Source organism: Cordyceps javanica, chromosome 6, assembly GCF_051103115.1.
Source record: "Cordyceps javanica chromosome 6, complete sequence".
NCBI lineage: Eukaryota > Fungi > Ascomycota > Sordariomycetes > Hypocreales > Cordycipitaceae > Cordyceps > Cordyceps javanica.
In genome coordinates, this window is record NC_139300.1 from 1,755,017 (window position 1) to 1,777,745 (window position 22,729).

The 22,729-nt window shown below is 51.8% G+C and overlaps 7 protein-coding genes and 2 non-coding genes across 9 annotated transcripts; 7 read left to right on the forward strand and 2 right to left on the reverse strand.

Annotated features, from left to right (window-relative positions):
- Positions 1–558: 558 nt before the first annotated feature.
- V2A60_008969 (uncharacterized protein) lies at positions 559–3,340 on the forward strand (the record flags this gene model as incomplete). The annotated part of the gene is made up of 6 exons (XM_083260239.1): positions 559–625; positions 846–1,110; positions 1,162–1,378; positions 1,432–1,734; positions 1,792–2,277; positions 2,336–3,340. The coding sequence occupies 6 exons, from the start codon at positions 559–561 to the stop codon at positions 3,338–3,340; spliced, it is 2,343 nt and encodes a 780-aa protein (XP_083116365.1).
- A 1,209-nt stretch (positions 3,341–4,549) lies between these two features.
- V2A60_008970 (aspartic peptidase domain-containing protein) lies at positions 4,550–5,862 on the reverse strand (the record flags this gene model as incomplete). The annotated part of the gene is made up of 2 exons (XM_083260240.1): positions 4,550–5,767; positions 5,821–5,862. The coding sequence occupies 2 exons, from the start codon at positions 5,860–5,862 to the stop codon at positions 4,550–4,552; spliced, it is 1,260 nt and encodes a 419-aa protein (XP_083116366.1).
- A 2,984-nt stretch (positions 5,863–8,846) lies between these two features.
- V2A60_008971 (uncharacterized protein) lies at positions 8,847–9,159 on the forward strand (the record flags this gene model as incomplete). The annotated part of the gene is made up of 2 exons (XM_083260241.1): positions 8,847–8,949; positions 9,014–9,159. 2 exons carry the CDS (start codon positions 8,847–8,849, stop codon positions 9,157–9,159), a joined length of 249 nt encoding a protein of 82 aa, XP_083116367.1.
- A 319-nt stretch (positions 9,160–9,478) lies between these two features.
- V2A60_008972 (tethering complex subunit PEP3) lies at positions 9,479–12,346 on the reverse strand (the record flags this gene model as incomplete). Its single annotated transcript, XM_083260242.1, has 2 exons — positions 9,479–12,078; positions 12,133–12,346. 2 exons carry the CDS (start codon positions 12,344–12,346, stop codon positions 9,479–9,481), a joined length of 2,814 nt encoding a protein of 937 aa, XP_083116368.1.
- Positions 12,347–12,565: 219 nt separating this feature from the next.
- V2A60_008973 lies at positions 12,566–12,637 on the forward strand. The gene has a single exon. It is a non-coding gene; the product is annotated as a tRNA-Arg (tRNA).
- Positions 12,638–12,742: 105 nt separating this feature from the next.
- Positions 12,743–12,814, forward strand: V2A60_008974. The gene has a single exon. It is a non-coding gene; the product is annotated as a tRNA-Arg (tRNA).
- Positions 12,815–13,156: 342 nt separating this feature from the next.
- On the forward strand, positions 13,157–14,305 carry V2A60_008975 (prephenate dehydratase PHA2; the record flags this gene model as incomplete). Its single annotated transcript, XM_083260243.1, has 3 exons — positions 13,157–13,222; positions 13,290–13,350; positions 13,434–14,305. 3 exons carry the CDS (start codon positions 13,157–13,159, stop codon positions 14,303–14,305), a joined length of 999 nt encoding a protein of 332 aa, XP_083116369.1.
- Positions 14,306–16,899: 2,594 nt separating this feature from the next.
- Positions 16,900–18,662, forward strand: V2A60_008976 (MFS transporter; the record flags this gene model as incomplete). The annotated part of the gene is made up of 3 exons (XM_083260244.1): positions 16,900–17,079; positions 17,209–18,110; positions 18,167–18,662. The coding sequence occupies 3 exons, from the start codon at positions 16,900–16,902 to the stop codon at positions 18,660–18,662; spliced, it is 1,578 nt and encodes a 525-aa protein (XP_083116370.1).
- Positions 18,663–19,062: 400 nt separating this feature from the next.
- On the forward strand, positions 19,063–20,664 carry V2A60_008977 (ASST-domain-containing protein; the record flags this gene model as incomplete). Its single annotated transcript, XM_083260245.1, has 1 exon — positions 19,063–20,664. One exon carries the CDS (start codon positions 19,063–19,065, stop codon positions 20,662–20,664), a length of 1,602 nt encoding a protein of 533 aa, XP_083116371.1.
- Positions 20,665–22,729: the final 2,065 nt, after the last annotated feature.

Genomic DNA, 22,729 nt, shown 5'->3' on the forward strand with positions numbered 1-22,729 from the left:
CTTGGATCGGTCATCCTCTTGCGAAAGAATCGTGTCTCGCGAATTGGAATCTCCACACCCAAGATCAAGCCATCCGACCATTGAAGATCCGGGTCAAGGCATCCACAATAGCCCATTGCCACGAGGCGTAGTTTGAGTAGTCCAGAGATCGCAGTCACTTCAAAATGTGATTGCATTGCTGCGATTATCAGCCAGTGCACGAGAAGACACTTTTCCTACGAAATGATCGCGTGGTTGAGGATCTTGTCAGCCTTCGGCTCATGCCAGCTAAATCCGACGCGGGCGTAGGGCTGACGCCGCACAAGGACGCTTAATAATCGGCCTACGTCACGTAGGCGGCGTCTGTCTTTTAGCGCACTTTCACGATCAACACCCCCAAAGTCGGCGATGATCAAAAATCGACTGCTCGGCAACTGCTCTATCAATTCGGCCCCCTGCTGCGTGCAACGTTGAACATGGGTCTTCAAGACACTTGAGAAAGGCACGTTATTATCTAACTCTTAGCCGCTTTTGTCTGCATTCTTAGACCCAGCCCGCTCATGGGGGCTACCTCCCGAGATGGCAGAAAATACTGCTTCGGATGTGTCCCTGGCAGATGCAACCGCAGATCTGGAGCCTCTCTCCTGTGTGTCTTGTCGTGCCAAAAAGCTCAAATGCGATCGTAGCAAACCGGCCTGTGCGCGATGCATCAAAGTCAATGGTGAATGCCTGTATCCAGAATCACGTCGAAAGCCAACATTCAAGAGGAAAAATGTTAAGGAATTGGAGGCACGCCTAGGTACATCTTTTTGCGTTGAAACACGTTCTACTTCTCCCAAAACCGTTCATGCTAACACTCAATGCAGCTCAGGTCGAGGGCATGCTGAAAGACATTAATGAGAAGGAGCCTAGCCATGGCTCTGCCGAGGACCTTGAACCATTGGGTGGAAGATTTGCCAACGTCAGTCTCGATTATAGGGATCATTCCTCACATTCGGTGCCAGATGTACCTGCAGATTCTTTCTTGGAATCGGGTCCCGGCAGTCAGGATGGAAATAACCAGAAAAACTCCCAACTTATCGGCCTCGGCATGACCGAGGCTTTGCCTCCATTTGAGATCATAGAAGACTTGTAAGCATGACCGCACATCTTTTGCTGAATCTGTCCCTGACGGAAACACAGGCACAACATCTTTTTCGCTGCGGCATATCACATGGTGCCCGTCGTCCACTCGGGGAAGTACTTGAGCGCATTCTACGGCGACCCTTTACGCCGACCAGCCATGTGCCTTCAGAATGCTATATGGGCATTGGCTTCTCTCGGTCACACAAAATATGATGTCTGTGCTGATATCTTTTATCGTCGTGCACGGCATTACATTGAGGCCGACGAAATGAGAGTATGTAATACAATGCCTGCATGCTCCAATCAGTTCGCTGACGGAGTAAATAGGATGACGGCGAGCATTTCATCACCCTCAGCCATGCACAAACTTGGGTCATTCTCTCAACATTCGAGGCAAGGAAGATGCTCTTCACACGAGCGTCCATGAGCTGCTCAAGGTCTGTACGAATTTGCCAAATGATGGGTCTCGATCGGCTGGACGGTGGTATCGATGATCTGCCTCCCGCTCTAGGTCCTGCACGGTCTTGGGTCGAGCTGGAGGAGAGACGGCGAGTGTTCTGGGGTGCTTTTGCCATTGACTGCCATGCTTCAATAACCACGGGCTGGCCATATCTCATCAATGCAGAGGATGCAAGTCACCCCTCGGTGTCAAGAACTGTTTGAATATTCAACTAATGAGTGGGCTAGATCATGACGCGACTTCCTGCATCCGAAGTCGCCTTTTCCTCGGGAGAAGAGGAGAAGACAGCCTATCTGCACGAAGTATTCGAAGGTGCTTCTTACGCAGGGTTTGCTGGCACCATTGTTACGTGTCAATTGTTCAAGTCTATACTGCGACACGTCCACAGACCAAAACCAGACGATAATCCCGAAGATTTGGCTTATGGTGGCTTCTGGAAGCGTCATCGGGAACTTGATAACCAACTCTCCAGCGTCTTTATGTTTCTTCCCGAAAGATTCCAGCTGCCAGCCCATATACAAGATCCTGGTGCGGTCCATGTTAACCTCAACCTTCACGCGTCGATCATTTGCCTACACCACGCGGCACTGGAACTTGCGGAAAGACATCACCATCCCCAGACAATAATTGATGAGAGCATGCGCCGCTTGAAAACGTCGACTGAGGAGGTCGTCAATATCGTAAAATTGACGGCTCACAGAACAGGCCTCTTTGTAAGTATCAACCTCAATGTCCCCTCAATGCCTGATTACATGCTTACCGATGCCACAGAAAAGCCCAATGAGCGCCATAGCCATGTACTGTGCGACCACTGTTTATGTCTACATGGCAAAGAGCAACCCTTCAAATGACATCAGTCCGGTCGATGTGTCTAATCTCGAGGTTATCCTTCATTCAATGGAGGCAATCGGCCGAAGTCACCAAATTACCAGATCTCTACTACAACAAGCATGCCATGACATTGATGCAAACGGTCTTGCGTCCAAATTCAGATTTCCAGCGCTGGCAAAGTATCGCAAGTCGGGGACGTGCGGGCTGGCTAGCATTCCGCTCTTTGTACGTAGTTCGGTTTCGCGCACCTCCGAAATCATGCCCGTCCTTCCAGGACGCTTGCCGCTGGAAAACCCCAAAGGTCAGCGGCTCGAACTTGTACCTAGGAGCTCCGACGCAATCACCAGGAGACTTACTGGCACCGATTGCTACCAGTGCATGATTGGGGCCGTCAGTCGCAACGTTTCCAGGGTTTCAAATGAGCCAACGGTGACTGACATCACCGACGTCCCTGACACGCATGCAAATAAGCGAAAGAGGACTGCGCCGAGCCCATTACCGCAGAGTAGGGGTGGCGGCATCGCATTGAGGCAAAACTCTGCTGCGCAGAACAATTCACCCGAGTCCTATCCGTGGAAACCGGGGCCGGATGGGTTCACAAACGCATTCTCACTCCCCGATCGCTCGTCGCCTTCCAACACAGCCTCACCACTCCCTCAAAACTCCAGCAGCGCTGGCGTTTCCAGCACCAAGAACGAGTCTCCGGCTGCGGTCAGCGGCGTAGGGTTGAGTACTGTGTTTGGTTTGGGTAACACACCAGCAGAGAACCGGATTGATCTCCGAGCTGTTCAGGACCGCATGTTCAATTCAATGTGGCCCAGCCAGGACGAAATCTTTGCGGCGCAAATTACCAACTCGCTTCTGGACACTGGTGAGTTGCCGGGTGGAATCAGCGTGCCGTGGAACTTTCTCTCCGACGATTTACCCCCGTGGAATGGGCCATGACGGGATGAAACAAACTATATTACGGCAGGAACGTTCAACACGCAATGTTACGATGCATTTCGGGGAGCATAGAGGGGAAGATACTTCTTCACTCACTGTTTGAAAGGGTAGCATTTACAAATCGACTTTGGGAGTTGTGGGCGGAACATAACGGCTCTGTTCTTAAGATGCGCTCCTTGTATAATATATAGCAAACAAACCGCGTTGCTTCATATTGCGATCCGCTTCACTATTCGACTTCTAGAAATCTGCCACCTTCTTCCCTTCATTCACTACTTCCTGTTCCGCCCAGTGGACCAGGGCGATTGCACTTCTTTGGAGCGCCTTCAATACTGCTCGTTCAACTTGGACTCGATCAGTGTTCGCTCAAGGGGTTTGCTTGAGCGATGACGCCGAAATAGTGCTGTGGCTACCTCTGCGAGCCCATGATCATGTTGGATCGAACCACGCAAAACACAATGCATCCAGCATACAGCGATGGTTGCCGTGGTTCAACAGCGCCGGCACCGGCTTACCCTCCTTTACCAGCCGGGCCGGACATTTACGCGTATTTCCACCCCATATAAAGAGCTGTTTGCATTCAGTTACATAGTGGTTCCACGTCGACAACGTACCCGCGGCAGATGGGTGTCGGCAACGGCGCACTGCGGTTATCCGAGCACCAGCCAGTCCTGCATCGTACGCTGCAACGTCCAGCACAAAGGTTGACTCGCACGTTGGCGCTGCAACTTGAGCCCTGACAACCGCGTCGCTCGTGTACATCGGGCCGAGGTTCACGCCACACGCGCCGCAGTCGCGCGTAGTCAAAGTGAGGTGGGTGGGCGCCAATGCTGGCAAAGGTAGGTGCGCATGGCACCAATTGTAAAAATACTACCACCTTGACCTACTCGATATCGGCAAATGATACCTGCTATCATAAAATGAGTTGCCCAAGCCCGGCTGTTTCTATCATGTCTTCACCTGGTCAGTAGATTCGTTAGCATTTTCCAAAGTCACTTCCATACAGGCTCAACATCCACATTTGGACCAGGCAATGCATCAATGAGAGCTGGCAATTAGGTATGCAAAAACTCTCGGAAAGCTAAGCTGATAATGGCTCAGTCTATTATGGATATTTAAAAGCATACTTCTAATATATACCTGATCATAATCGAATCAATGCAAAACGCCAACGCGATGCTCTTCAGAAGCTCAAAACACACATGCTAGTCAGAAGGCGTTTGACGCGCCTGAAATAATCACTGCCAATAAGGCAAACCCAAAAATTTTCCGCTCGCACTGCACAGATGAGGCAGCATTGCGTACAACAGGCAGCCCTGACTTTGCAGCGACAGGGTTGGGTGCCACAGTTGCGTCCGGAAGCTGGTTTTTTCCAGGTCCAATTTCCACAATGTCAGAGCCTGACACTTTTGCGTCGAAATTGCTCTGGGCTAACGATACTTCATGGTTTGCCATGTCATAAACAACGTACGCGCTGCGTAGGAACGTGTCCCCGAGAACTATTGCTCCCTTGCCAGAGGGAAACACGCCAAAGAGACAGGCGGTCCTACCATCCGGCAGTTTAGGTTGCATTCCGTTGGCGGTAATGATTGGCAGCACGAGCTCTCGCAGTGTGACAGATATAGATGCTGGTTTGCTGAAGTGGAATGTTATGCTATCATCGCTGAGTCCCCTGTCGCAAGGAATCACGGCCAGCTGCGATCGATCGAACCATGTTGCGTTGACGGCTTCGAAAACCGATGTGGCCAGGTTGTCGGGCAGGTATGTTAGAGATGAGCCTGTATCAAGAAGCACAGCTAGTGCCATATTTTCGGCGATCGGCTCTGAGCCGGCGTCTAGCCCTGTCATAGTGATGAAAAATTCGCGATAGCTCGACCCGATCTTTTGGACCGGGACAGTTACCAGATTCCCGCGGTATTGCGATCTATCGACGCCTCCAAAGAGTAAGCTTCCTGTGGTCGAATTGATATCATCAAGCCAAATGCTAAATGCGTTCGTGTCGATATGCTTATCCGTAAGCAATCTTGCTGGAAGGTTATCATACGGTGTCTGCCCGAAGCGAGCCGCTTGTACCTCATTTTCGGGGTAGCCGATTCCCAGAATGCCCTGTGGGGAGCTACTCCCATATCCAATTCCGAATTGAAAGTTGTTAATACTGACGTCGCCGAATCGAAATGTATCCGTTGCATAGTCGCCGTGCGCATTAGACCCATCCACGTAAGATATATTGAACTGGCTGTTCACATATTTGTACGTCGAGGATGAATTGGCCTCGTATGTTCCTGATTCGGTACAAGCTCTATTTGATGACTTGCACAGTGGTGAACTTGCCGTGTTCACCCAAAGGTCACTACTACCTGTGTCAAGATGGAGGCGGAAATCTTGGGGTGGAGTACCGAGCGATGCATTGAGGAAATACAGAGTTTGCTACAATAATCGTCATTAGAATCATCGAGCCATATAACGAGATTGAAACTAACCTGATTGTTGATATTCGCTTGAACGGTTCCTTTGCGTCTCATGATTCGTTGCTTGTCATGAGCAACAGGGTCCTTGACGTTGCTTCGCTGAAGTGGCAGCTGGAGGACACGAGAGATGCCATTTTGACGACCATGATTTGCCTGGCCATTAGACTGGCATTGAAAAAGAAGAAAAATGGTCGCCGATATAGTTCGCCAACGCATATTCGGCAAAGGGCTTTAGCAGAGCTGCTGCAACCAACTGCACTAGAGCCGTGCCTGAAGCTCGCACTTTGTGTGCTGAGCTTGTCTCAGTAGATATTCACTGGGGTTTAATAGACTCGGGGTGATTTGAAAGTGATTGTGGTTGGTCTGCGAGTCCAAATTCGTTTTCAACTTGGCTCGTGGCGCGGTCTTTGCAGGTGGCCTGTTCGGCAGACTCAATACCTGGTTGGAACAGCTAGCCGAGAAGGTAATTGTAGAGCGTGATGTATCCAGATAACTCGAGGGAATGCTTAAGGGGGGAAAGTAAAGGAAGACACTCGTTGTTGTACCTGATTGCTTGCAAGCGTTGAGGTACAGACGAGCTATGGAGACAGGAGGGAGGCTCAGCTAGGAGAGTAGAAAGACAATTCGGCCGTTAGGATTCAGAGTCGCTTTTGGAAGAAACTTGAAGGCTTGAATTCTTTCGGTGGAATTTGACGCTCCTTTGCGCTCGTAATGAAGCATGAAAATTGAAGACGTCTGTGTAGGGTCAGAGCACGAAGCATCAGTTGGCACAGGGGACAGGCTACCACTCTGCCTATGATGGAAGGTAGCATCCGGGACCGCCAGTGCCGTCTTCGCCGATGCAACGCTGGTCTGATGCCGATATAGCCACAGCAGGAATATCGCGAACGCGCACGTAGCTCTTTCTTCTTGCGAAAAGGAAGGTACCAGTAAGCGGACTGCAGCTTCTGGGAATGTGAATGGAATCCAGGCTCCTTGCAGGAACGCCACGTCGAGCACCGGCTGAGCTATAGCCGCCGGCCGCTCCCCGCCTTCGGGTGGTGCCTGAGAGAGGCCGGATGCTACGGGACTAGTGTAGGGACGAAACCAAGCCTCTGACGCGTGGGCAAAGAGACGTCTGGGGCGGGTTTTGTCTGCAATGGGAAGGCTCCGGAGTTTCGTCACAGAAGCAAAAGAAGCTGGGGCATCGGACTGGGGGATTCACTGGAGATGGAGATGATGTTTTATGCCGGAGTTTTATGATGTAAACGTATTGATTGGCTAGCATAGAGGCTCCGAGTCATTGGGGCGTTGCGGATCTTCAGCACAAAGACTGCTAGGTTCTGATCTCCCTGTTGATGTCCGAGCTTCTCATAACTTTCCTTAAAATATGCGACACAATTTGATTGACAAATAGATGCCCCTCCTCAAGCCTATGTACATATATTATGAATGATGGTGAGCTGGGAAAAGGACAGAGCTCACGCGGATATGCAAAGAGCCGCCTAAGAATAACACCACAGCTGTGAAGAGGAAGGGAAAAAATATGCGCAAATATAGCATTGAATCAAAGTTAATTACAAAGTGCGAACTCGCAGTCTTTCTCGGAAATACGCGCGTTGCACTAAACTGCTCTGACCTGTCTCGCCGGCGTCTCAAGATGGGGGCTGGAAGCCGAGACGAAACAGGGCGCAGGTCTGGCGGTCTAAAACCAGGGATAATCGGAAGACAAGCTTGCCAATGCCGAGTTTCTTCGTTTAGAACTCGGTGATGTGGAATATTTTTTTCCTTACTTCTTTTATTTTGTTTTATCTATTTTATAATTTTCTGTTCACTTTTTGAGCCACTGAGTTGTTCCGCTTTCAAGCTGACAGGCGAAACGCCAAGGTCGACGATGCAGCATCACACAAGATTGCTGAGCGGAGGATCCCGGCGGAACTCAAGCCAACAACCACTTGACGAGATCAGCTGCGAGCTTATTCGGTAGGGACCTGCACTTTTGCGTTCCTTTCGAGCTAGAGAATCACAATTGCCGGCTCATGGCAGCCAATAGCGAATCGATGCTTTTCAGCCTGCTGGCTAACAGCAGACATACTTGTTTCTTTGGCAGTGCCAGCTGACCCGTCAGCGGACAGCCAAGAAAGAGCAGAAGCCTCAGCTGTGGCGTTGAATCATGCAATTACCTTGGACCTAATTTTCCTACTCTATTGTACCAGTATACACAATTTCTGTCCAGGATGCAGAAATGCGCTGCCAAACCCATTGTTTGCTGCCTGGCTAGCATTCTAGGCAGACGCCATGCAGTCCAAAGCCCCATGTAAATACGCCCAATACGGCGGCGGCGGGTGGACGATTAATTCGGCTGCCTACCGGATAACATTCCGTGTCGTTATGCCTCAGCCTCAGCGCATGCAGATCCTATCATGCCGTTGAACAGACGGGTACCCTCTCCGCGCATAACAGCTCAAGCTGCCATATAACCTCGCACGACGCCAGCACATCTGGACTGAAAGGCGAAACCAGCATAGTGATACGCCATCCTAGCTCTGGCTTCGATAAGTCCTGAGAGAAAAAAATGGATTACGAGGTGATCGCAAGCTTGGACCGCTGGTAAGTAGTCGACAAAGTGTATTCAAAACCCCGCCCGACCTTGAGCTTCTCTGACTCGTCTTATCTCCAAGCCCTTCCTACGCTGTATGTGAACCTGAATGTGGAGTGATGTCTGCTCAGATGAATCGATAATAACAATAGTCAGAGTTTCTTTGGCGCCATGGGATGTGCATTCGCCATTGTCCTTTCAACATTTGGTGCGGCATACGGCACTGCCAAGCCGGCTGCTGGCATCTTCTCGTCTGGCATCCTTCGTCCAGAGCGTCTCGTGCCAAACACGTAAGCTATCATCTTCACCACCCTTTCCTCGATTCACCAGCGCCTTTGTGAGCTTTTGTCCTTGGACTGCCGCTTAGCAAGATAACAGGCTTTGCGCAGTCATGGCCCAGATTTTATCCATCTACGGGCTGGTCTGCTGTGTTGTGATGATACCCAGCATCAGCGAAAAAATGGCCATCCACACGGCATTTTTGCAGCTTGGTGGCGGTATAGCCGTTGGGCTTTGTGCCTTGGCGGCCGGTTTTTCCATAGGCATCGTCGGCGACGCTGGAGGTGAGCTCGTTCTGTATCTTCTGCCTCACGAATAGTTTTTGGAAAAGCTGACAAAGACTTCAAGTCCGCGCCAGTTCTCAGCAGCCGCGTTTATATATGGGGATGGTTCTTATACTCATCTTCTCAGAAGTTTTAGGGCTATACGGTTTTGTCATTTCGCTCTTGATGATTACCAAGTCAAAATCCGATGTTACCAAGTGCATTTATTAGTTGCGCTTCATGTACAAGAGCGTCTTACCCAGATCAATTCATTTCCCGGCTTGGAGTAATACTTTTTTCTATAAATAATGATCAAATAATCACTCCAGTTTGATATTATACACGATGAAGAGTGTTCCAGCCGTCAGCGCTCGTAATGGTATATTACTTCTCACATGATAGACACGCTCTCAAACTACCCATTCGTTCGTTTCTCCCTCTGCAATGAATGGTTCGTCAATCTGCTTGATAGCAAAATCGCTACATAGAATGCTGCGGGATCTCAATTAGCCCAGGTTGTTCTCTACATCCCGTCTAGGGGGGGGGGGGCTTACCAGGCCGAGGCCACTAGAGAGTCCAATTCTGCTACCACAGCGTCTCTCTTTGCACCGCTCACAAGACCTCTGTGAATTTGCAATTGTAGCTCCTTGATTCGTCCCGACTTTCCTACGCCTGCCTGCTCCAGGACCTTACGACCCATGCAGTCAGAGTGGAATGCGTGTTGGCAGGGGAAGACGAAGAACTGCCTGCTGAGCAGCGGCAGACCACATACGTAGCACTTTTCCCCAGGCTCTACAATAGCGTAGCGGTGGTCTAGTGCCGCAATGTCCATCTTTATGTTCGCTGCAGTTTGTGATGATTCGTCCATCTCCTTCTTGAGATCATCGATGTTACGACTGTAGTCCTCCAGCGCCTCGCAAATCTCCTCTCGGAAGTCGTCTATCACCACAAAGTCGGGAAAGAAGGGGATTAAATCTTCAATCTTGAGAAGTTCGCAGCGCCGCAAAAATTCAATCGCAGACTTGATACCATCTGACTGAGAGATGACCTTGCGGGCAACAGCAAGCCAGAGCCGCTTTCGGAGTTGAGGGTTTGTGATTGGCCGGTCTGCGATTACAGCGGCTAGCTCTACTTCGTTATGCGAGAGGGCCAAATCCACTGCCTGTAGATATTGGCCCATGCTGGTATAGATGTGGACGCAGGAGAGTGTACGATGGTGCTGAATGCACTGACGTAGAGCGAAATCCGGGTCGTAGCGCGGCTCGTCACCCTGGGCTTGGAAATATGAAAGTAAGCCAGACTCATCTTTAGATGGGTTCGACGCGTATATAGATATGAGAGTGTTATGGATAGCAGAGTCTTTTGAGTTGAGCTGATGAATAGCGTAGTTGAGATACCGAATTGCTTGATTATTCGCATTCGCTTCATTAGGAGTTGAGCGACTATACTCCAGCAGAGCTGGGATCAAGCTTCTTGGTTTGAGGTCCGCATGCCGCATTAAGATTTCAACCGTCTCCTGCGGCGCGTGTGTCATTAGAACAGTGCTGTATCGATAAAAGACTTCTGGATCTGTCTGTCGCTTCAAGACATCCAGAACCTTGACCCAGTTCTCGCGCAGCACCCAGTATGAGAGCACGTATTGGTAGTCGTTGACCGAGTTTGCGTAGAACAATAGTTCTTCTTCACGTCCGTGGCTGCTGATGATGTCGTAGACTGTCTTCTTGTCCAAGTCGCTCTTATAGCGTACAACGAATTCTTGGAAATTCTTCCTCACACTTTGAAGGAGCTTTTGAGAATCACTAGCGTTCATTGACTCGGACAATTCTGCTCTTGTGCCGATGGTGTCGTCGAGCGAGTTGAGTTTGGCCATAAAAATCTCGATGAGCCAGCTTGCCATCATCATTCGCTGCATTGTTGCGGTCCGCTTAGTGACATTCAGCTTAGTAAGGAGGAAGCTACGCAATGCATCATGTTGGCTATTGTCAATCATCCGGAGAGCCACGTCTTCAAAAGGCTTGTTGCTGTTGCCGTACAAAGCCGCTGCCTCTTTCCAGTTTCCTTTTTTGGCCATGTAGTCGCCGTAGGCCGCAGCAACAGTCTCTTTCTGATCCTGACCGCGGGCTTGCTGAAGCGCGGCTTCAAAATGCTGAGAGTCCATCAAAATCTGCCATATGTTGCGGTCTTCGTCGTTGGGCACGATTTCGAAGACCTCTTGGCCGGTGAACAGCCAAAATGTATACTTTTGCATGTCAACCGCAAATCCAATCGCCTTTTGGCCACTCTTCAAGACATCATGCTCCGATACCGTTTGACCTGTAAGGCGGTTGATGGTCACGACTCGGCCCCCCAGCAAGCAAATAATATGCCACTGCGTCAAGGCCATGGCGTCGATGTTATCTGGTCCAGCCTTCTTCTTTCCTGATGCATCCGTGAAGATTTGAGAACGCGAGAGCGTCTTCGATTCAGCAAAGACTTTGGAGCCAAGGGTCCGCTCCGGCGGTGACTGTAGTAGTGCTCCATGAAAGATGCCTTGCGACGATAGCCATGCATATGCTTTCTCTTGTTGCATATCTTGGTATGGTTCGGTTTCTCTCGGGTCGGGTGAGATAGCCAAGGAAGAATGGGCTGCTGCTGAGGTACGCGAGATTTCATGAATAATTGGGTGTTCAGACTCAAAAAGCCGCGAGTATACAGAGCCGCTGCCATCATTACCAGTTCCTGTCTTCCCTACAAGATGAAAAAGCCTGCTCTGTGTAGCGATTATGACCCTGCGCAAGTCCGATCGTCCGTCCAAGTTATCGACCCAGAGACCCGCGATGGGTCCGTCTGGGAGTTTGTGCAGGTTCTTGAGGTGTTTAACTTCTTTTTTGTAAAATTCGTTGGACACTTCGATAAATGTTTCGTATATATTGCCGTCCGATGCTCCAATAAGGATCTCGCGAGTGGATGCAGTAGGCAGAGAAGGATTCCATGCCACGCTTTCGATTGCGACGCCGCGAAGTCTTCCTAGCGGCCGCGGCTGCCGCGACTGCGAGTGCAGATAGTAGTTTTCGCCGAGAGAGGTGCAGATAATGAGATGCGACGCTGTGGGGTCGAGGAACATACGGCAAATCACGCCAACCTCGGATGTCTTCTTGGGGAGGTCAATATCTGGTTACATACACATTAGGATGGCGCGAATCGTTATCAGTAGCCAACACGCACCATCAATATCTTCCGGTCTGTTCAAATCTATACGCAAGATTCTCCCGTTTGATAAGGCCAATATCATGACATCGTTGGCAACTTGAGCGGCGACAAAGTCGGCCGTCACTGAGAAGCCGAGTTGCGCCGCCTCGACGGTGAAGATGGGCAGATTATGGTCGTTCGCTTCCAGCTCGTTGGCTGGATTGAAGCCATCAATGAGATCGAGCGCCATAGCTACAATATCATCTGCATAATCAAAGGAGCGAGGAGTCGGTCGGCAATTGTGGTAGCAACGATAGCTTTAGCGGTTGACGTAGGCGCGATCAAGAGAACTGCAAGCTCCGACGTTATGACGCTACAAGCCGACACAGGGACCCCACAGAGCGTCACATGGCAGCTGAGCGACACGTATAGTGTCTAATTAGCGACGACTTCATCATATCAACCATCAGGTCGCGTGGCCAAATGGCAAGGCGTCTGGCTACGAACCAGAAGATTGTGGGTTCGATCCCCACCGTGACCTTTCTTTTTGATCTTCTTGAAGAGCGATGATCTTTCATTTTATGGGTCCTGGCCTCGCAAGCCATTATTAGTCCCTAATAAGAGCTAAACGTCCATATCAACCAATGGTCGCGTGGCCAAATGGCAAGGCGTCTGGCTACGAACCAGAAGATTGTGGGTTCGATCCCCACCGTGACCTATTCTTTTTGCTTTCATACAGAAACCACCCTCAGTACGACGACATGTTTTGCTATGTCGCATGTTCTTTTTGCCCAAAAAAAAACCCTCTTCTTCTCACATATGATGATGCTGTTCTTTGCCTGGATTCAATGGTGCTAGCTACACTTTCTGCGCCAACGATCAGCTCTGCAATGTTTTGTTGTAGGGGCCCAGGTATGGCAAGCAGTCAATACCATTCAATCATTAGTGCATGGCCGAGTCTCGGAGGAGAGGAGGGGCACAGGCAGGAAATTGTCAAGTACCACCACCCACACAGACAAGTCTCGAGGCAACCTTGCCGCTGGAAATAAAACTGCCACATATGTCGCCCTCCGACAGCAAGCCCATAGCGGCCTATTTGGGACCCCTTGCATCGTATTCTCAGCAAGTATGGCTTTGATAGCTTGCTTTTCTACTCGATGCGTGTGATATACTAATCTCTATGCGCTACGCAGGCTGCCCTGCAAGCCTTTTCGGAGGATATATGGTATCTGAAGCCCGTCACCACTATTGATGGTAAGTGCAGGGCACCTACGCAATTTTGTCTGCAGGTGTGCATGTAAGACAAGAACTGCTACCAACACGATAATTCCCGCTAGATGTTTGCGATGTGACCCAGGACAGGCATGCCCTTCTCGGCGTCGTGCCCATTGAAAATTCAACCAATGGCTCTGTCGTTTTCACGCTAGACGATCTGGCGGACAGAGATGGGCGTTACAAGGATATATACGTCAATGGTGAGATATACGTCGACGTTCATCACCAGTTACTGGGTCATAGGGATGCCAATGCCACGAGGCCCTCGGGCCAAGGTGCGAGTGGCACGTCGACGCCAACAGCGGCAGACCCCACGCCCTCCAAGCCCAAGAGCAAGCCGTTAGAGAACCTCGACCATATCAAGAAGCTGTACTCTCACCCACAAGCCTTTGGTCAATGTACCAAATTTATCTCGACGTATCTCAGAAACGCCGAGAAGTTTGAAGTCAGCTCGACCAGCAAAGCCGCAGAGGTCGTGGCCGCCGACAGTAGCGGTGCATCCGCCGCCATCTCCAGCAGGCTTGCCGGTGAGCTATACACGCTCGACACGCTGGCAGCGTCCATCGAAGATCGTGACGACAACACCACGCGTTTCCTCATTATAGGCACCCAGCCCACGCTACCCGCGGACTATCCCCTCCGGCAGGACCCGGCGCAGCGGACCGGCAGCAAATCGCTCGTAACGTTCACGGTGCCGCACAAGTGTCCGGGCGCGCTGGCTGACATTCTCGGCTGCTTCCGGGAGTTTCAGTTGGACCTGACCAGCATCAACAGCCGGCCGAGCTTGCTGGGCCCGTTTCAATACATCATTTTTGTGGAATTTGAGGGTCACAAACTGGATGATCCGGATGGGCGGGTGAAGAGCGCGCTAGAGAAGATTGAAAAGATGTCGCAAAAGTTTAGGTGGCTGGGCAGCTGGCACACGTATAGATGAGCCGAAAACCGAGGGCTGGGGGGCAGGGGGGGTCAAAATGAAATGGAAATGCATAAAAGCAAAGCTAGACATGTTATTTGTGATGTATGAATACTATGCCCACTACGGAGTACTTCACAAGCCATTAACATGTCATCACGCCAGCACCTCTCGTAACCCGGATCAATGAGTAGTGAATGGAGTGTCCAGTCATCTGATTTCACGAGTACTACCGCTATATTGGATGCTGAGGCGTTGTGTTCCCAGAACCGGCCGTTAACGACGATGTAGCTCACCATGTAGGGTAGTCAATGTGAGAATGTGGTGCTGTCGCGCGTACTTGAGGATTGGGCGACTGGGCATGCCAACGAGCCGGGGGAAATGGCTAGGGTGGTCTAAAAGGGGAGGGGGTAAGGGCTGGTGCAAATCTCGGGCCATCGGACAGCTTGTGTGTGAGGTGAGAAACAATTAATTGCCTTGCCCGTGAGCTGAACGACCAAGACAAGCAAGCCGCTGGACAGGTCAGCCACTGACGTCGCGACACTGGCTTCAAAGGGCAGCACGTCCGCCGCCGGTGGCGGCTGGCCGGTCATTCATTGGTGGAAGGCATGGGGCCAGTGAAGCAACTACCTAGTTCAGTAGTTAAGTACGTATTATTAGTCTGCAAGACGGGCAGACTTCGGAGGAGCCGCGGCGGATTTGGCTCGTTGGGTGCCTTTTCGCCTCGCCCGTGGTGGGGGGGCAGAGAGAGAGCATCATCGTGTTTTCCATGGGAGGGAAATAGCGCTCTGTGAAACACGCGTGGGTCGCATTTGACTATAAAAGTTAAATCTAGATTGGAGTACTGAGGAATCTGTACGATTGGGGGGAATTGGACAGCTAGCTTGCATGGGTGGTGGCTCTCTGAATGTCGGATCCAACCGGCGCGTGGGCAGCTGCCCTTGACCGTGCTTATGAGGCTCTCTATCAAAGGAGTGGAGGAACCGTGGAAGCACGACCGGGCCATGCAAGTCCCTCTCCCGGCACGCTGATGTGCATGCACAATCAACTGCACATGCAACTGGCTTGAGGATGGAGTCTACAGATCCAAGAGCCTGAAAATGTCGTAAAGCGGAGCAAGAGAGCACACTTATAGGTATGCACATCTACTAAGCTTACAGCCCGTGTGTCGACCGTGGTTGGGGTCGACGGTATGGTGAACGGCGCGCCATGAAGACCAAGAAACTTTTAGGTAAGTAGCTTGCTCGAAGCAAGTACACCCCGAAGACCTGAACGCCTCGAGATGCCAACTCACGGCCTGGCCGCCAATGGATACTTACGGCCTATCACAGCTGTGGGCTGGCCGCACGGGGGTCCCGTTTTAGCGTGGGACAATGGTCTCTAATTACTGCAAGTGTCAAGCCTCAGAGGGGGCGACCAAGACAGGTTTTTAACAACCACGGCCTGGCAGGCCAAGGAGAAGGAAGGCGTAAACAAGCATCTCGGTGCAATTTACGCTCTGGGCGGGTTCTTCCTCTACGCTGGTCGCTGACAGGCCGGATAGAGGGCGGGCTAGACCAGAAGCTTCCTGGAGGTTGCCACATTTTATCAACACCACGTGTGCATCATATAGACAGCGTGTTATGGCTCGACAGGCGTTCAGGACTGGGCAAAAGGAAGAAGAGGGGAAAAAAAAGAAGAGTCAAGAAATGAAAGGGCTTAGAAATTCCAACGGGCATAGCTAGCCAGCATGTCAGCTTTGGGGCCGACCCCGGCGACGGCCAATGATGCACCTGGGTAGTTAGGTAGGTAGCTAGGTACCTAGGTCAGGCACTGAGTACCTAGGCAGGCTGTCTGCTGGCTGAGTAGCCGCCTACTGGTATAGGCCGGCCGCGGGGCACATGTTCATTTCCAGCTCACTAACAAGTTAGCGTCCCCCGGAGCCAACCAAGCCTGCAAACGCCACCTTTTTGGACGGCACGATCTTGGCTGGTTGCGTTCGCTGCCAATCCTATTTGCAACCCCCCAGTCCTTGAAATACGCCCGGATCCCCCGCTGCTCGGCGTTGCATTCATTCTCTTTTTGATTCTTTCTTGGTTCCTGCTTTCAACCTTGGCTTGTGTCCTTGTTTCCACTCTCTCGAGGTCCTTTTTTACACCTGTCCAGTGCCAATTGATCCTTTTGCTTTTCTTGGTTCCCATCGCGCGTTGCTCTCGAACCTAGCAGTTACCGCCGCCCCGGTGCGAACGTTTGGTCTACCAGTCTTGAGCTAAATCCGGAGCAATCTCACCGGCAGGGCCTGGTATTTTCTTTACACCTAGAGCCTCTGCGCGCCTATTTTTATAGAATCGCCGTATCTGCGAACCGCGCATTCATTGCGACATCGAAGCCCGGCGTTTTTACCTTTTTCGTGGTTCCGACATCCTCTCTCTTACACGCATAAGCGAGTGTCTTGGCGGCTCGACCGTTACCATTCGCGACGCTATCTTACACCGTCGAACTGCCCCCACGTGGAACCAGAAATATAGCCACCACTAGGCGTGAAGCTCTGAATCAAAGGATTTCAACAGCGATTCATCGGGTACCGCATTGATCCTCCTGCAGCAAGTTGCGGCGCATATTCAGTGCCGTTCGACATGGCGCAGCTTCCCTCGTACACCGACACCCATCCTGTCGGTCTGGACAAGAAGATTGCCAGTCCTGAAGATGGCCACATCTCCTCTGACGACATCGGCTCTGTCCACAGCGGCGAGGATATCCTGGGAAGGCAGGACATGGACCCTGCGCTGAATATGAAGATGCATCTTGTCAATAACGTGAGTCGCTGCTCGTTCTGTCGCATCTCGTGGTGGGTCCAGACCACCAGTCTGCACCTAATTACTATAGCAGTGGAACAGAAGGACGCGCCCAAGAAGAAATGAATGAAAACTGACTCGAGGACTTAGGCAATTGACGAGATCGGATGGACGAACTACCACCTCAAGCTCTTCTTCCTCAATGGCTTCGGATACTGCGTCGACTCCATGATTCTGCTCTTCCAGTCCGTCATCTCGGGCCCGGCCTACAAGGAATTCGGCTCCCATGGTTATAAGAACGCTCTTACAATCGCCGTATATTCCGGCATGTTTGCAGGCGCCATCTTCTGGGGTTTCAGCGCTGATGTCATTGGCCGCAAATATGCTTTCAACATTTCCCTCTTCATCTGCTCCGTTGCCTGCATCGTCGCAGGTGCCATGCCCAGCTGGGCCAGCCTGGCCTTCTTCATCGCCCTGCTCGGTTTTGGCGGCGGCGGCAACCTGGTCATGGACACAACCGTCTTCCTGGAATACCTCCCTGGCAACAAGCAGTGGCTCGTCACCTTCATGGCCGCCTGGTGGGGGTTCGGACAGGCCATCTGCGGCTTCATCGCTTGGGGCTTCCTCGTCCCTTCCAAGTGGAACTGTCTCGAGGACGGTCCCTGCCGTAAAGCCGACAATTGGGGCTGGCGATATGCCATGTTCACCGGTGGCGCGCTGGTCCTCGTCATGTCCATCCTCCGCATCTTCGTTATTCGCCTCAAGGAGACGCCCAAGTATCTCCTTGGCGCTGGCGAAGACGCGCTCCTCGTCGAAAATATCCAGGCCCTGGCCAAAAAATACAACCGCTCATGCTCGCTTACTCTGCAGAGACTCGAGGCTTGTGGCTCCATTCGCGCGTCTCACAGCAAAAACAGATTCTCCATTGGTGAGACGCTTGTCCACTTCCGCGGCCTGTTTTGCACCAAGAAGATTGGCCTTTCCACCAGCTTGATCTGGCTATCTTGGATGTTGATTGGTCTTGCGTACCCTCTGTTCTATGTCTTCTTGCCGTAAGCACTTACACTTGTCACCTTGCACATGATGACACTGCTAATCTGGGCTATAGGACCTACCTTAAGAATAGAAGCGGCGAGTTTCAACGATCAGTCTTTGAGACTTGGCGCAACTACGCGCTCACCAATGTTTGCGGCATTCCCGGCCCCATCATTGCCGGCCTTATGTGCAATACGCGCATCTTTGGCCGCAAGTATACCATGGTCGTTGGATCGCTGCTGACGATGGCGTTCTTTTTCGCGTACACGGCCGTCAAGACCTCTGACCAGGACATTGCCTTCTCCTGCATCATTGCCTGCGTCCTCAACATCTACTACGGCACGCTATATGCATATACCCCCGAGGTCCTCCCCAGCGCGCACCGCGGTACCGGCAACGGTGTTGCTGTCGCCCTGAACCGTATCATGGGTATCATTTCCGCGGTCATTGGTACCGTGGCAGATACGTCAACTTCAGCACCGCTGTATGTCTGTGCTGGCATCTTCATCGTGACGGCGGTGATCTCTGCCAGCTTTCCATTTGAGCCGTATGGAAAGAGGAGCTCGTAATTTTATACAAGGAACCGGCGTTTGGTGCAATTTTGATAATGGCTGTATGCATACGATACCTTGGGCGGGCTTGAAGTTTGGTTAGCGAGAGCTATGGCACTGTAGGTGTACGAAGCATCCTCATAAATTATTTCTCCGAGAAGGGGAGCTTGAATACATACATTGCGGACCTACTTTGTAAATTAGTCTTTATATCGCGAGTGCACCGTCGACGTTTTGCTACGTTTCTCGTTTCGCCCTCACAGTTTAGCTGACTAAGAGATGTTTTCGCTAGAAGTGGCGACCACCCTTGCTCATGACGAGATCTGCTCCCACAACTCTTTTCAACGCTCCGTGCTATACGTAGTGAGCACCGTAACGGAAGCCCGGACTACCAGGGAGCCCAATTGAGAAAAGAAATATGAACCTCGCTGTCGGACATAATACGCTGCGAGCATGTCGCAGGTGCCTGCGCATTGCCGCCGGGGTCCCGCGTGCCGTCTCATACTCATCTAAGCACGGTGATGTGCCTCTGGACAGCTCAGCAATCAATTCCAAAAACACCGAAGAGAACGCGGAAGATTCAAAGGCGCCAAGATCCGATGAAACAGAGGAATTAGGCCCGTTAGCACTTCGCCTACAAGAGGCTACGGAAGAGGCGCTATTTACTGGTGGTAGAGCAGGGCGGCAAGCAGTACGAGACGCCGGATTTTCTGAAGAGCTGAAAGAGAAGCTTATGAGTAAAATTTCTGGTGCAAAGTTTGAAAGCGAGTTTGCCGGAGTGTTAGCTGAAGCTGGCATCACATCAAAGGGCGAAAAAGCGCACGGCAGCTCTCTTGACGCGCACCAAGTGTGGACAGGGGAAGAACGGACCGAGGATGCAGTGTTACGGATGCTAGATGATGCAAAGAAGCCACTGAAGCCGGAATTGCGCGGAAATCCCATAGATACGCGGATGAAGCGTGCACCCGTACAAAGCCCTGGGCAGCGAGCCGCTTCCGCACGAGACAGGGCGTCGGCGTACTCGGGCATGGGGATGAAGGAGAGCCAAGGGCTCAGTGACAAGGAAAAGGAAGAGATGAAGAAGCAGTTTCGAGAACGATTTCAACCCGAGGGCCGAATTGGCCCCGTTTCAATTTCTGCCATTGCCTCCATGGCCAACGAGCGTATCGAGGATGCTATTGCACGTGGTCAGTTTAAGAACATCCCGAGGGGTAAAGGGGTCGACAGTGATTCAAGAGCAAGCAACCCATACGTCGACACAACAGAATATCTTATGAACAGGCTGATCCAGCGCCAGGATCTTGTGCCTCCGTGGATCGAGAAGCAGCAAGAGCTGGTGCGCGAGGCCAATACCTTTCGCGCGCGACTGCGGAGCGATTGGAAACGCCACGCGGCGCGAACGATTTCGTCGAAGGGTGGGTCGATGTTGGAACAGATGCAGAGGGCCGAGCAGTATGCGGCGGCGGAGAAGGTACATAACCCACGCCGGCGCGCCTCCGACCAAATCGCCGTCTCATCCGCCGTGACGGACGACCCGGTCATGTCCAAGCAGCTTGAGCAGGTGGAAGAGCTCGAACAAGTGGCTACCGAGGCTTTAGAGAGGGAGATTGCCGCTGCCGGCCGGCCGCCGACCCTGGACGCCGGGCGTCCTTCGCGGCCGTTTCGAGACCCGGCGTGGGAGGCAGCCGAGGAAAAGTACATGCGGCTGGCGATTGAGCGCCTCAATAGCCTGACGCGCAGCTACAACCTCATGGCGCCGGACCTGGCCAAGAAGCCGTACTTTTCGCTGGAGAGGGAGCTGGCCGTGTGCTACTCGGCGGTGGCACCGCTGCTGGCCAACGAGATCAAGAACCGGGCATCGAGGGCATCCCCATCACGACTGGGGGGCGGAGGGCAAGCCAGCAGCGGCGGCAGTGCGATGGGTAGTTCTGCAGGCAAGGGAGATGCAAAGGTTCATGTGGAGGAAAGCGACAAGGCTTTTGGGCTGAAGGAGTGGTGGAGAGGCCTTTGGGAGAAGTAGACGAATGTGTGTATCGCATTCCTTGTTTGTACAATACCCAAGACAGCAACTGTGTAGACTAGAGCGCTCGGCATTTGGTTCTGTGAGCACTCATCAAACGGGTCATGAGAAAGCGAGGCCCAACGGAACAACAAATGCTACTTTGTCATAGGCCAATGCCTTTTCATGCCAAACACTGAGTGACGTAACGATCTTTTCTGAGTCCACAGCTTGATACACATGCACGCGTAGTATGATGGGCCATGCGGCCTCGGCTATTGAAAGCTCAGTTTCCTCTGGACCCAATGAGGGCAATTCCATTGACAACATTAAATAATCCTAACAGGGGTGTGATGAGGTAGTACATGGCAAGGGAAGGGGTTACTAGTGTAGTAGGCAATGCAAGGAGGAAAAAAAAAGCCACAAATACGGAAGCGCAGCCGCAAAACTTCCACTTCTAGAAAACAACGGGAGTGGATCGAGGGCGTTGTAGAGTCTTGAGTATACCAGATCTCGGCGAGGACCTGACAGCCGATGGAGCTGGAAAGGGAAGGCTCCGGCGGAGAAGACCTTGTTGAGGGAGACACGTCAGGGCTAGCGCCGGCGGCTGTATACTGAAATAGGCAATTTTGTCTCCGCTCCACTTCAAGCTGGTCAAAGGGGACAAGAGACGACGGGTTTTCTTTCGTAACCGCGCAGCAGGACGTAACCCTGGGGGATGGGGTGCAATTGCTTGTTTCTAATTCGATATTACCCCAGACGGCAACTAAATCTAAATTGGCGTGATTCGACTTGTTGATTTTTTTTGCGGGTGAGATCCTGGGGTAGAAGACGACGACGACGACGACAAACATGACCACGACTTCATCCTCGTTGCTTCCCGCACCCGCCACCAGGGTCTACCTGTTTAGGCTGCTCCGACCACTAACAGATTTCCTAGGGCAGTGAAAAATTTTCCGTCTCTCATTTTCCTTGCACGGCACCACTGATTTAATTTTAATCTTGAACGGCGCGCAGCAGCAGCACCGCCCTGGCTGGCCCCCCCCCCAGTATCGCTGAAGAATAAAATAACCAACAAGTACCTGATGCCAGCCCTGTACTTTATTTTTGACGTCCTTGAGCGTGAAACTTTCCGTGGGTGACGAAGAGCGCAACGCCGCCTCGGGCTAGAGCCGAAAATGCACCTGCGACCTGCACATGATTTTATTTTATTCTCAATTTATTTTGGGGGAATACGGACGTCACCCGGCCGGTTACGTTGAAGCTGAGCCGACGGCAATTGAAAAGGCTCAATATGCTCAGTAGTTACTCGATACCTTTGAGGGCAAGCAAAGCCCTTTTCTTGCCTTGTCGGCGGGCTTGTGCATGATGGGGTGGGACGCCACGTTTTGAAGGGGGGGTTCATTCTCGACAGGCAAGATGAACATGTCCCGTACCAGACTCTTCTGGGTCGACTTCTTTGTAATTTCGACATGGCCGAGGTGTCAGATATGCCAGTGAAATGATGCTCATTTCCAAGTAAAAAGGGATCCCCCGCCCAACACTGGCTGCACCATCTTTGCTCGCATGCTCTGTTACCGGAACCACGACAAGCAACTTTGCGGACAAGTTAAGCAAAAAAACAGTTAGTGGCATATGGCTCCCCCACATTGTTCATGACTTGGGCGCGCCACCCCTGGCAAGCCGCTAATAATAAGCCCTCGCCGCTTTGGAAGTATACCGAGTTATTAGGGTCGAGAACGGCTGAAATTTCCTCTTGTGCCCATTGGCGATCTTCTCCGCCGCCGCCGCCGCCGCCTCCTCCTCTTCCCAAACAAACCGTAGCCGCCTGATTGTGCATAGCGCAAGGTTACTTTCCGAGCGTCACCTACTTACGTGCTTCTTCCAAGCCTCCCCCGCTTCTGCCTTGTTGTGTCTCTTCTTGGAGAGAAGAGGGCACTGGTATAAGAAGCCCGCCTGTGGGACCTCCATTGGCACTCGTCTCCCTCGTCCCACGAGATACCAGTCTCCCATCTTCTTTTATCTTCTTTGCAGGTTTTTTGCATCTCCCGTTGCAGAAGCTGAACCATCCCCGCCGCTGGCTACA